This window comes from Mytilus californianus, unplaced genomic scaffold (genome assembly GCF_021869535.1).
Source record: "Mytilus californianus isolate M0D057914Y unplaced genomic scaffold, xbMytCali1.0.p SCAF_2, whole genome shotgun sequence".
NCBI classification, from domain to species: domain Eukaryota; kingdom Metazoa; phylum Mollusca; class Bivalvia; order Mytilida; family Mytilidae; genus Mytilus; species Mytilus californianus.
The window spans coordinates 72,100,842-72,114,825 of NW_026262668.1; the positions used below are offsets into that span (position 1 = coordinate 72,100,842).

The 13,984-nt window shown below is 32.5% G+C and overlaps 2 protein-coding genes across 6 annotated transcripts in view; one reads left to right on the plus strand and one right to left on the minus strand.

The window, feature by feature from the left end:
* Positions 1–2,976, minus strand: part of LOC127728113 (WD repeat-containing protein 5) — a 57,947-nt gene extending 54,971 nt beyond the window's left edge. Inside the window, exon 1 of one of the 4 annotated variants that reach the window (XM_052235346.1) lies at positions 2,958–2,976. The gene's annotated coding sequence lies outside the window, so the exon portion shown is untranslated. Of the gene's footprint in view, positions 1–2,433; positions 2,637–2,957 lie in introns of those variants that run through there. The other 3 variants (XM_052235344.1, XM_052235345.1, XM_052235343.1) reach the window with 3 other exon arrangements.
* Positions 2,977–3,091: 115 nt separating this feature from the next.
* LOC127728038 (bromodomain-containing protein 3-like) overlaps positions 3,092–13,984 on the plus strand; it is a 59,701-nt gene continuing 48,808 nt past the window's right edge. The window contains exons 1-6 of one of the 2 annotated variants that reach the window (XM_052235205.1): positions 3,092–3,234; positions 7,969–8,098; positions 8,780–8,882; positions 10,194–10,388; positions 10,912–11,058; positions 11,611–11,988. In XM_052235205.1, the coding sequence (XP_052091165.1) occupies positions 8,079–8,098; positions 8,780–8,882; positions 10,194–10,388; positions 10,912–11,058; positions 11,611–11,988 (843 nt within the window). In that variant the 5' untranslated portion in view covers positions 3,092–3,234; positions 7,969–8,078. Of the gene's footprint in view, positions 3,235–3,354; positions 3,590–7,968; positions 8,099–8,779; positions 8,883–10,193; positions 10,389–10,911; positions 11,059–11,610; positions 11,989–13,984 lie in introns of those variants that run through there. The other variant, XM_052235206.1, reaches the window with a different exon arrangement.

Genomic DNA, 13,984 nt, shown 5'->3' on the forward strand with positions numbered 1-13,984 from the left:
ATGTCAGCTATAAGTACCTACATAACATTTATTTCATGTGCAAAGAATATATATTTAATAATTAATCATCAAAATCACAAAAAAAAAATATTTCACATAAAAAATTCCCTTATTTTTGCTCCTGAATAAATATTTTTATATAAGTTAAGACTCAGATCAAAGTCTGGTCTCTAATCGACGTCCAAATCTGATGTCATAGTGAAATATCATTCCAAATCGACATCCAATATTTGACTTCTCTAATCGACATCCTTTTTACGGACTTGCCACAATGACGTCATAATTTTGATGAAAACAACTGTCATATTTCTGATTTGAAACAGTCATTTTCCGAAAACAAATGTTTTTTTTTAACTAAAAACTAAAACAGCTGTAAAAAAAATATAAGATTTTACATTTTTCAGAGTCCAACTGATTATACTTTTCAACTAATGCCTGTATTTCTTTATTCTGTCTAATGTTTGAGACCGTATATTGCTACCTAGAGGTCTTTCGATTATCTCTGTCGTTGGGTTATTGTCTCATTGTCGTATGTATCTACATGTCATTTATCTATATGAATATGAAAGGAATAAGACAAAGTAGATCGAGTGGATTTACTTCTTTCACTAAAATATTGTATATGCATGAAGATGTCGGTGTTTGTCTTATTGTCATTTACTGATGTTTGTCCTTTTATTTTTATTTAGTTGATTATGTGGGACGGGATGTTGTCTACATTTTGATCAATGAGAGGAGACTCCGATCGATAGGATGTCGTTTTGGTAATACATGGCGTCACGTTGGACATCGATTGGGGAGTACCAATATTGGGACACGGATTTTAAAATGTGACTGTACATGTAAGACATAATAGTGTCTGTGAAAAAGTGTCCATCTGGACAGTTTTTCATAGAATTTTGGTATCAAATAATGTCCATTGCCATGAAATATTGTCCCTCAAATGGACAGATTTTTACTGCAAAAGTTATGAAATAGTGTCCACCCACAGGACAAGTTTTCATAGTAGTTGCTATTAAATTGTGTCCTCCAAGGGAAGTAATACAAAGGTCATTAAAAAGTTTTATCATAATTGAATTTTAATAAAATCTGAACGATTGATTAGAAATTGATTAATATACAAATGTAAACAAACAAATAATAGATGGAAGTGAATATAGAGACATTTAAGTTCTAAGAAATACCCAGCTAATGCTATAAATGACAATGAAAGAAGAACAATAAGAAGGAAGTGTGTAAAGTATAAAACCAAATGTGAAGTCTTTACTATATTTATTATGAGAAGAAGGCAAAAGAAAAAAAGAATTTTGGTATTAAATTTTGTCCATTGCCATGAAATATTGTCCCCTAAGTGGACAGCATTTTACAGCAACAGTTATGAAATATGGTCCACCTACAGGACAATTTTTCGTAGCAATTGTTATTGAATTGTGTCCTCCAAGGAAAATAATACTGAACAACATCTGTTACTTGTTTGAATTTAAATCATTATACATGTATATATATTAAAAAATATATATAAGAAGATAAGGATGGTATGAGTGCCAATGAGACAACTCTCTGTCAAAGTAACAATGTATTAAAGTACGTAAATTAAGGTTAAAATACTTCCAGTAATAACAAGGCAATGGATATCATTTAATACTTTAATCATATCAAAAAATGCCCACCTGGACAGAATTATAGTATTAAATAATGTCCATGTTCATGGACACTTTTTCGTACCCAAGGACATATTTTCATAGGAAATTGTGTCCGGGACACATTTAAATAAGTAAATATTGTCCATGGACAGTATTTACTATGAAATAATGTCCGGTGGACATTATTAAATCCTACATACATTGGACGTCGTTTTGAGGATCGGACATCGATTAGAGACTGGACGTCAATCTGAGGCTAACATATATACGTCCTAAAAACATCTAATAATTCTACCAGTATTTCAATAAAAATAAGGAAACAGACCCAGTGGACTAATGTGTGGGGTGCAAACGACTGAAACATGTAGGGTGGGAACTGACCCGATAGTGGATACCATTTTTAAACAAGGACACTTTTCAGATTTTATGCCAGCCATCTTCTTTGGCATTGATAGTTTCTTGCACATATTATATTTATGTTTAGTGTAAACTTGAATAAGCTGTCCTGTTAACTGCTTGGGGTAAACTATACTGGAAGTGGAGTGAAAGAATTGCCATTTAGATTTAATATAACTTATAAGAATGTATGGATTTTGGATGGATCTATAATACAAATCCCTTTTGGGATTCTGTGTCCGGAGCGATGTCCTGATTTGGCCGCCTCAGAATCCCTTATCATTATTTGGACCACAACCAGTGATAACTGTCATATGTGTTGCCTTTTGGTTTCGCTGATCACGCTTACGACTTTAATATGACATTAACTTATGTTTACAAATTTGCATCATACTATTGCATATATCTGTAAAATCAGGTACTTTTGAAGTTGGTAGGAATCAGAATGGCAGTTATTACTTCTTTGATTTGTTCTATTTTTACTGTTCTGGATTAATTGGAAATATTCTATTCAATCTTCTACTATTCTGCCACTTTCATCTTCCCGCTGTACAATGTTTATGACCATCGGCACATGGGTATCGTAATACGCATGCCCAGTAGCAGAATCTAGAATCTCGTTTGTTTGCGTAGTCGATTTTCTTTAACTTTTTATTTATATGTGAAAATATATATATCTTAAGCTTTCGGAAAGCATTGATACCTTGTGAAAAATCTTGATTCGTTTTATTAATTGTCATTTCATGCTTTGTAATGTTAACATTTTTTTCTTCGACACGTGACATGTATGGCCAATCATTTTACTTCGGTCGATACGTGAAGACGTAGTGATCATTTGTGTTCGAAAGATCAGTCGAGTTTGATGCATTCTTGCTCCGTACAGAAATTTCTTTTTAAACATATTGTATCAATACATACCGGAGAATAAGTTTATGATATTCTGGACATTATTTTAAAACAAATTTAACTGGATTTTCACTTATTTAAAAAGTTGTTCATGTCAGGTGACAGCTTTTATCCAATCAAAACCTCTGTTTTTTGTCTGGCTGTATAAATACCTTTCTAAGCCGGGATGGTCGTTTATGTTGATGACTGATACGCTGTGGGTCCTGTTGAATCATGTGGATTGAATGGACATGACGAGCCATCCGACACTACAAAGGTTTCAGCAGAACACCCCAGTAACCAGTGCAGGGTACTTTTATTAAATTTTTTGTTTAAAACAATTTTAAAAGTGCAAAAAACTTAAAAAATGTCAGTCAACATCACAAACGACGCATAAACCGCCATCTTTTCATGGCTGTGTTCACATCGTCTTAAGAAAATAGCGTTATTTTTCATCTTTATGGATAAATTTTGAGATTTTTTGCATTTCTTTGGAGTCTGTAAGTCGACATCAAACCAACATCTGATATTCAACTTCTTGAAAATGTAGAAGTAGCGAAATACACGGTAGTGAATGCATTGATTAATTTCCGCTGATTTTGCACTTATCAAGGACCTATGTACCAATAGGAAACAAACGTACGCGACAGAACGTGAATAATAATGTAAATAGATGTTGTATTTATTTTGTATGATAGTTTGTGTTAATTATTATTGAAATAACAGCCCATGCATGGTCTTCTTTCGTTTTGTGAACGTGTATTTTTCCACGTGAAAATGGCGTCTTTTCACAAGAAAATGACTCATTCATTGTTCTAGTAGGAAGTCCTTTGTTGATATATTTATCGTTTTGGGCATATATTGTGATCCCATCATAAACATACCCAATTTACAATTTGATAAACAGCGTTTCATTGTGTTGACATTACATTATACATTGATTGATTTGTAAATGCTAGTCACCCCAAATGATGCAGGTTGGGATCACTAGCCCATATGGATTATTGAAATATTATTTGGGATAAATCTTAATGCGATTCAAATTTGCAGTCCAAAATCTGGATTTCAGCAAATATGTATAAAAGTACATTTGTGTATAGATCATATACAAGCAACTTTCAATGTGTTCAGAAGCTATCTTAGTTGCTATATTAATACATCAATCTCAAGTTGTTTTTGTGAATGAGTTATACTGGTTGACCCTGGTCAATCAATGTAAATGACATCATAGAACAATCAGTTCTTACTCTGATATAATAGCATAAATATTGTGACGGGAAATGTACAGGAAAGTGTAATAATTTGAAATTCGTCTTATTAATCTGATTGCTATTAATGAATCTTTGACACTTGTGCTATTTATGAATCTTCGACACTATACAACAATTCACTTTTGCATTGTAGTTGGATGTTTTCATATGTGACATGTATTTTTTGGGAATATCTGATCATTCATGGCTCAGACATAAATAGGTTAATTTCGCTTTTGACGCACAGTGGTCTAACGTTGCATGTTGAATACTAGGTAGTCTCCCTTAATTTAAATCAAAACAACTTCAAATATCCATGTTCCAATGTTTAAAATGTTGTGAATCTAAATGAAACTCTGACACATTGATAAGCAATACTTGGTCTTCTGAAGAAAAATACCAGTTAAGACCAAAGTTTGTTCACTTGCAAACACAAACATTTATTACCACTGAAAATGGAGGAAAAACATGGCTGCAATTTTTATTAAAAAGTTCCATTCTATAAGTGCAATCTACTATTAGATTTTTAGATAAAAAGGGAAAATAGAAAAAATGAATGCAGCAGAAAGACACATGGCCTAAAAAATTAGCAAAGCAAACTAAAAAGTTCTCCAAACACTCAGATTGAGCAACCATACCAAAATTCTGAAGGTTCAACAATTCCTGCTACACCTATGACTTGTAAATTGTAACACTAAACCTAGCGCTTGTTTTTTCAGGATTTTTTCCTTTTTTTTTGTCATTGAACACTTCAAATTTTTTGCTAATGCTGTGATATGTGGATTTTCTCATTCTCACTAATAATCTTCCATCTCCCTCAGGATGCATGTTGGAAATACACATTATTGCTTGTTTGACTTCTATTATATATTGCACATAAAAGTTCTATATTATATAGTATAGAATCCATATATATCATATATTAACACCAGTCTGCACCAAAATCTTTTACAACTACTAGTCCGAAGACCAATATTCCAACATTTTTCTTATATGTCTTAACAAATGCAAATACTAGTCCGAATAAAACTAGTGGTTAACGTTGCAGACTATAACATACATCAAGAAAAAAATGTTGATTTGAAAAAATGCATTTTTGAAAATTTTTGTGTGTAAATATATAGAAGTCAAATGAACAATATCTGCAGAAAGTTGAGAAAGTGATGCAATTTTATTTACTCGTAACTGTTTGATAGAGGAAAATCTACTCTAAAGCCAGTGTTTTTTAATTTGTTGGTTTACAGATTTTTTATGAGAAAGATTGAGGTGGGTTGGTCAGGGATAAAACATTTTAGTAATTTACATGAAATAGATATGTACAGAACTACTGTGTTCTTCAGCTTTTTTTCAAGCAATTTTCACAATACATAGTGAAGAAGTGCAAATTTGCTGCATGAAAACACCTGTTTTCCACCCCCTAAGGAGACCCGTCAAATGTAAAGGACAAGAATATTTGTTTTGACTTTTTGTTAGGTAACCTCACTTTGGAAATCCAAATGAACGAAAATTTTGTACAACTTACAAATAAGAAATTCAGAATTGTTTGTGGTCATGTTGGGAAGGTCATTGATATTTTAGGATGGAATTATGGAAAAAGGAAAACAAACTTTGTAACATAGGTCATCATTCCGTTAAATTATTTGTGTGAAAGAACATTTAAATCTGTTTGATTTTCTTTATTTATAATTTTATTATGCCACAAATATTTTGAGATTTTATTTACAAAAGCAGACAATTTGTTACTTCTGTTTTTGCTAAAATATGATATAATAATGCACATAATTTGAGGCAAATGCTACTACACATATATTTCAGGATATCAAATTTGGTAGAGTAGGAGGGAATAAATGACAGTTTGAAAATAATTTTTTCTCTCTCCGAAAATTGGAAAAATTGGGTCGTTGATCTGTAAACCAATAAATTTAAAAACCCTTACCTGATGGAAAAGGCTGCTATGCATATTCCCCATGGGAAAAAAAGATCATCCATTTAACACAATTACATTTATTTTGTCGAGATCTTGTGTGAAGTTATTGAGTGCAATTACTCCGAAGGCCAAATAAAAATATTTATGTGTGGTTCCAGTTACAACTTACATCCTGAAAAGAAATAAGGTTGGTAGGTCTGCATTTTTATTATTTAAGAAAAAAATTATTTTGGGTTGTCACAATCCGGAAAAAATTGTGTGTTCACCAAGTCTTGATTCCAGTATTACAAACGCCCCTACTAGAAGTTCACCATTTTCTATATGTTTGGTTGTAAAATAAGACATGTTATGTTTTTGAGGGGCATTATGTTATTCAGTCCATTTGTCTGTCCCGTCAGGTTAAAGTTTTTGGTAAAGTTAGTTTTTGATGAAGTTGAAGTCCAATCAACTTAAAACTTAGTACACATGTTCCCTATGATATGATCTTTCTAATATTAATGCCAAGTTAAGAGTTTTGACCCCAATTTCAAGGTCAACTGAATATAGAAAATGAAAGTGCAACTGGGGCATCCATGTACTATGGACACATTCTTGTTAGTTAATTATGTAGCATTCTGTTAAGAATTTGTTGCATATTTAGCCTTGAATTTTAGTGGCATTTTTTCTCAGCTGTTCTAAAACTTACAATGAATGTCACGGTCATATATGTTCGTTAAGAGGGGAAGTGCATTTACAAATTGGTCTTGAATCAATGGCATGTTATGAATAAGGAAAGATAATAAACATCAATATGTTGCTTTCTAGCAATTTTCACAAAATACATTTAAGAAATGCAAACCTGTTGCATGAAAGCAAAATGGGATCATTCAAAATTTATTTTTCAGAAATGGAAAAAAAAGTTCTTGGGTCGGTCTGATAACTGGAACCACACATATATTTTTATTTGGCCTAAATTAGCATTCAAGATTACCAGTCTGGGTAACTCAAACCAAGAGTTTGACAGAAAAAAATGTTCTATTAAACATCTTGGTGAAGGAGAACCAAAACTCCAGCTATAAGACATGTATTTCTAAGGAATATTCATTGTACCATCGCAAAACATTCTCACCAATTAACATTGTTGCAATGTTAAGTCAATTAACATGGAATTGATTCAAACCATTAACTCTTTGTTTTTATTTTCATGACATTTGACCAAGAGAATAAAGTGAATTTTGTTTCACTAATAATTAAATCCCACAGATGATATTTTTCAAAGTTAGTAATTATGTCTAATAATGAATATATCCAATCCACACAAAATAGAGAGCAGAAAAATATTTAAAACTGGAATGGGTTCTGCTCAAGTCGTCTATATATAATGACCAACAGATAATTCTAGAATTCTTATTTTCAATAAGATTCATTATAAAAATAAGGAGATGTGGTATGATTGCCAATTAGACAACTATCCACCCAAGTTCATATGAAGTGGATGTAAGCAATTATAGGCAACCTTACAGCCTTCAACAATGAGAAAAACCCATACCGTATAGTTGGCTATAAAGGCCCCGACATGAAATATATGAAACAATTCAATTGAGAAAACTTACGGCCTACTTTATAACAAAACATTATACGAAAAACAAGTATGACGAGACATTATTCTTTTGTGGCATAATGATAAATCAGTAGAGTGTGACCAAATAATTACAATCAATTTCAAGTAAACAACCAATAGAATAAATGATATATTTATGATTATACATAAACAGTATAAAACTAATGGCTGTTGAAAATTACTATGCTTTGATTCTTGCTTAATTTATAGAACTTGCATGAAATCAGATAGTGACTATAACAGCATGTTTCGATTTTCTATTTACAGATACATGAAGATGTCCATTTAAATGTGTTGTGGACATGTACTGGGGAAATAAACACCCAGTGGGACATACTTGTTCTTTTGTAAAAGCCTTATGATTTAAGGAATATAAAATGATGGCAGATATGACGAGGTATGAAAAATTCCAAGTTATAACAAAAATATATGCGTGTCCACTGACCTGAGAGACAAAATTTTGTGTCATAAACAAGCAATATTTTAAACATCAGAATGTGTTGCCTAGAAATTTTTTTTAAGAGTTACAGCAGCTTTGCATGAGTGCAGTCATTCCCAAGGTTGCTGGTCATTGGGCAAAGACCAGTAAGAATTGGTTTGGTCCAATTAATTGATATGCATTACTGGACAAAATGACCAGTAAAAATTTTAATTTTGTCAAAATAATGTTATTGTCCTGTAAATAAAGAGTATGGTCCAGTTAACGAAGAATGTTTTACTGGACCAAATGTCCAGTTGATTTATGAAAGCCTTGGGTATCACTGTGAGTGAGACCATATAGCAGTGAACCTAATTATGATGTGTTGCTACATACACCATTTAATCCAATTAAAACATTTTTACCACTATTTGAAATGAAAAGAAGATATCTCCAATAATAGCAATTTAGCCTTCCAATGCACACAACAGTCATGACCGTGCAATGTTTAATTATTTTTCATTGCAAAATGATTGCAATCTTTTCCTCTTCAGTGGTCTGACACAAGCACTTTAATCCACAATTACAACTAATTGTTCACTGTCAAAAATATTCTATAGACATGAAAGGAAAATCAAGAAATATTTTGTTGTATTTCAGGATTGGTGGCGACTCGTCTCTAAGCCCTTTGAGACACAACTCTGCCAGTGAATATAACTTCACAAGTGATTCTGAGAAGTCTGATGTCAAAGTTGAGAACGCTGTAAGTATTACAGCTATCTGACCAAATAATCTCAGCTGAGTGAATGATATTTATCATTTATTTATTTTCATAATTTAAAATCTTTTTTTATTCAAACTTCTGGAACCCCATTTACAAATTTTGGCGTTGAGCATCTCTGAAGAGAGATTATTTGCCAAAATGGCCTTTTAAATGGGCATCTGGTGTAGTAAAAGTGGTACTGTTAATGTTATTACAATAGGCAATCGGTAAGTAATGCTGGAAATGATGGGACATAATTATATTCTAACTGTTGCATTAAAAGAGACCAGTTTATATGAATTGGTTTGAACTGATTTGAAGGGGTGTTCACATATACCGTAGAAAGGCTTGTATAGTCCGCGGTTTTATTCTCCAAAATTGGACCTTCCAGACGGGGTGCGGACTATAGAGTACAATAAGCAAGAAATAAGAGAAAAATTTCAATTTCGCGGTCGAGGTGGTTTGTTTACGTTCCGCCATCTTTGTTATTTCTATTGTAGAGGGCGCTCTTATCATTTTTCAAACTAATAATTTTAACTCATCCATATTAATAAGTTATTTCTATTCAATATCAAATTAATACTGATAAATATAAAAACTAAACCTTTCATTACAAATTTCTCGTTTCTTTTCAATGCATTGGGTGAAATAAACTGGTATCTGCTCGATTGAAACGATACAAACATAGTGAAAAAGACAACCGTAAACCAGCTTAGAATTTGTAAACTACAAAACGAAATCGGTTATTGTTCGTTCCGTTTTGGTGTTTCATACTGACTAATATGGTTTGTATTAGCTTAAGACCCTTCAAACATTAATGTGATAGATATATTAAAGACTGTTTTACAAAAGGATGGAACTGTTTTACTTTCAAAGTCGTATTATAGTGATATATGTTATGTACGGATTTCGACTCTCACCGGTTAATTTCTTCTTTTACACGTGCTTTTTAAACTTCCTGTTAAAACATACACAAGTATCTAAATTGTTTTTTAAGTGAATTAAACTTATTTTAACAATCATGAAGCGTTCTAGAATCATTAACAAGCAGTTTCAGCTTCTGTTTGATGATGGAAAACAGGTTTTTCCAAGAAAATACCGCAAACGACCGCACAGGATTTGAAATTACCGGAGTTTCATTAGACCTTTTCTAACAGTTACAAAAAGTTTTTTTACCTAAAATTTCGTGGGGAGAAGGGGGTGCGGACTATGTACCACTGCGAACTATACAAGCCTTTCTACGGTAGCTAGAGATTAGGTTAATTCCTGAAAAATGTTGTTTTTAAAAAAAGGACACTTATTTATTTGTAGAATGACTCTGATTTCAATGATCCAGCATCACCCCTTTCTTCTACTCAAGATCATGTTTCATCAACGGAGAAAAAGAAGGGTCGAAACACAAACCAGCTACAGTATCTTTTAAAGAATGTAATGAAGATAGTATGGAAACATCAGTATTCATGGCCTTTTCAAAAGCCTGTCGATCCATCTCTATTAAATCTTCCTGTAAGTATTTTAATGCATCTGCAAAATTTGTTTTCCAATGTTCTTCAGTACATCACAATAGGTTTCAAACAATCTTGAGTATGCTTATTGAAGGCTCTACAGTGACCTGTAGTGTAATTGTTTACATTCTTGTCTTATGGTGGATAGATGTCTCATTGACAATCATACCACATTTCTATGATATATTCAATGAAATTTATACTTGGAACTTTATTTTTGCTTATATTATTTGGAGACAGCAGGCATAGACTGTTGATTGAAAAACTTGGAACTTCAAACTGCTTAAGTTGATTAATACACATCTGTCATATTTTAACAGTTACAAATTAAATAAAATTGTGTGGGTGTAGTAAACATACATGTCTAAAAAATTTCGCTTGGTCTAGAAATTTGCATATGAAAGGGTTAACGAATAGGTTGAATTACGAGCTCTTTCTGTTGTATTCATTTATAAATGTGAATTTTTAACTTCAGAAATAAAATTGCATTATATTTATGCATTGCAATTACATTTTATTAACAGGACTACTTCAAAATAATCAAGCATCCAATGGATCTAGGATCTATCAAGAAAAAACTAGAAACACATAAGTATTTCTCAGCTTCAGAATGTATTCAGGACTTCAATCAGATGTTTACCAATTGCTACATTTACAATAAACCAGGAGAGGTAATAAATTTGCTTCAACTCATTTTTAAATTGCATTCCTTGTGGTTTGGCAATGTATGTTTGATTCTAATATATATTTAACTTTTAGTTTATATTAACTTATTTGTCTATTGACACACAAACATACTTAACTTCTTCATTTTTTTTTCTGCACAATCAAATAGGCATGCATGAAGCTTTTAATAGAGTAGCATACCAATTAAGAGTATGTATATATTTAAGTTGAAGCTACAAGCTGACTTTCAGTGTTCTTAGCTGACATGCATTCATTAAATAGTAATGGTTTGTTGTGATAGAGAAACATTTCTGGGGATCCCTGTAGTTCAATACTTTATCAACATATATTGGTATAATTTTTAATAACCAAGAGTTGTGGCTCCAAAACGATAAAAGATACCTAAATTATGAAGAGTTGAGGCTATAGAAAACAAAAATATTATGAAAATACTACATTATAATTGGCTTTGAACATGCACATAAATACTCTTTGAAACTTTTGCTAATGTGCTCTACTTTATATACATATTGAAAATATATCATGCTTTTTTTCAGGATATTGTGTTGATGGCCCAGGTGTTGGAAAAACTTTTTCTTCAAAAGGTAGCTCAAATGCCTGCTGAAGAACAAGAGGTGGTAGCTTCAAGCAAGAAGACTCCTAAAAACAAATTTAGAACTTTATCTTCAACACCGAAGAATTCTATAATGAAACCATTAGCTACTCCCACCCCTGTTAATTCTCAAACTTCCGCCCAGTCATCACAGCTTTCAACCACTTCCTTAGCACCAGCATCTACAACTGTTGTTACAGTAGCACCACCTAGTCAGACTATGCCTTCAGCGCCTGTTACAACAGCAGCAGAAACAACAGGGACTTACACTAATCATAGTATATCAGAGTCTGCTGTAATTCCTCCTCAAGCACCAACTAAGGTAAGCTATTGGAAAAAAACAATTAAGGTTGCATTCAGGTATTAAGATGCTATAAGGACTTAAGTTACTTATCAGCCAACAAACAATTCAAGATGGCTTTTCAAGGTTGGCAAAAAAAAACCCAGTAAAAACTAGTATACACCTTTCCACTCTCCTGTCAATCATCAGTAAATTGACCAATCACATGTGGTAAATTTACCACATGTAAACATTTGATAGCAGCATGTGTTGTCGGCCATAACCTTGGTCAAACATTCTTATCTAAACAGTTAATTTGATCTGATATTTCTTGAAAATTTTCACAATTAAATCGTCCAGAATATTGTTTTTATGCCCCTGCCGTAGCGGAGGGGGCATTAAGTTTTACCTTTGTCCGTCCGTAAGAACGTCCCAAAGTTGGTTTCCGTTTTCTAACTTAAGTTAGCCTCAACCAAATGTTTTGAAACTTGTACACAATGCTTATTACCACAAAATACAGATCAAATTTGAATTTTGGGGGTGTCACTTACCGTAGAAAGGCTTGTATAGTCCGCGGTTTTATTCTCCAAAATTGGACCTTCCAGACGGAGTGCGGACTATAGAGTACAATAAGCAAGAAATAAGAGAAAAATTTCAATTTCGCGGGCGAGGTGGTTTGTTTACGTTCCACCGTCTTTGTTATTTATATTGTAGAGGGCGCTCATCATTTTTCAAACTAATAATTTTAACTCATCCATATTAATAAGTTATTTCTATTCAATATCAAATTAATACTGATAAATATAAAAACTTAACCTTTCATTACAAATTTCTCGTTTCTTGTCAATGCATTGGTTGAAATAAACTGGTATCTGCTTGATTGAAACGATACAAACATAGTGAAAAAGACAACCGTAAACCAGCTTAGAATTTGTAAACTACAAAACGTAATCGGTTATTGTTCGTTCCGTTTTGGTGTTTCATACTGACTAATATGGTTTGTATTAGCTTAAGACTCTTCAAACATTAATGTGATAGATATATTAAAGACTGTTTTACAAAAGGATGGAACTGTTTTACTTTCAAAGTCGTATTATAGTGATATCTGTTATGTACGGATTTCGACTCTCACCGGTTAATTTCTTCTTTTACACGTGCTTTTAAACTTCCTGTTTAAACATACACAAGTTTCTAAATTGTTTTTTAAGTTAATTAAACTTATTTTAACAATAATGAAGCGTCCTAGAATCATTAACAAGCAGTTTCAGCTTCTGTTTGATGATGGAAAACAGGTTTTTCCAAGAAAATACTGCAAACGACCGCACAGGATTTGAAATTACCGGAGTTTCATTAGACCTTTTCTAACAGTTACAAAAAGTTTTTTTACCTAAAATTTCGTGGAGAGAAGGGGGTGCGGACTATGTACCAGTGCGAACTATACAAGCCTTTCTACGGTATATTGTTATAGAGTAATGCCCCTTTACAAATGGAAAAATTGCTGAATTTATTGTTCCGTTCTCTAGCTTTAGTTTGCCTCAACCAAATGTTTTGAAACTTATACACAATGCTTATTACCACAAAACACAGATCAAGTTTGAATTTTGGTGGCATCACTTTAACCGTTCTAGGGTTATGCCCCTTTACAAATGGAAAAATTGCTGAATTTATCGTTCAGTTCTCTAGCGTTAGTTTGCCTCAACCAAATGTTTTGAAACTTATACACAATGCTTATTACCTCAAAACACAGATCAAGTTTGAATTTTAGGGGTGTCACTTATATTGTTCTAGAGTTATGCCCCTTTACAAATGGAAAAATTGCTGAATTTTTCTTTTCCGTTCTTTAACTTAAGTTAGCCTCAACCAAATGTTTTGAAACTTATACACAATGCTTATTACCACAAAATACAGATCAAGTTCGAATTTTGGGGGTGTCACTTATTTAGGCCCCGCCAAATGGCCGACGCCCTATAGTGATCAGTCTGTCCGTCCGTCCTTAACAAATTGTGTCCGCTCCATATCTAGAGAACCATTATGATTT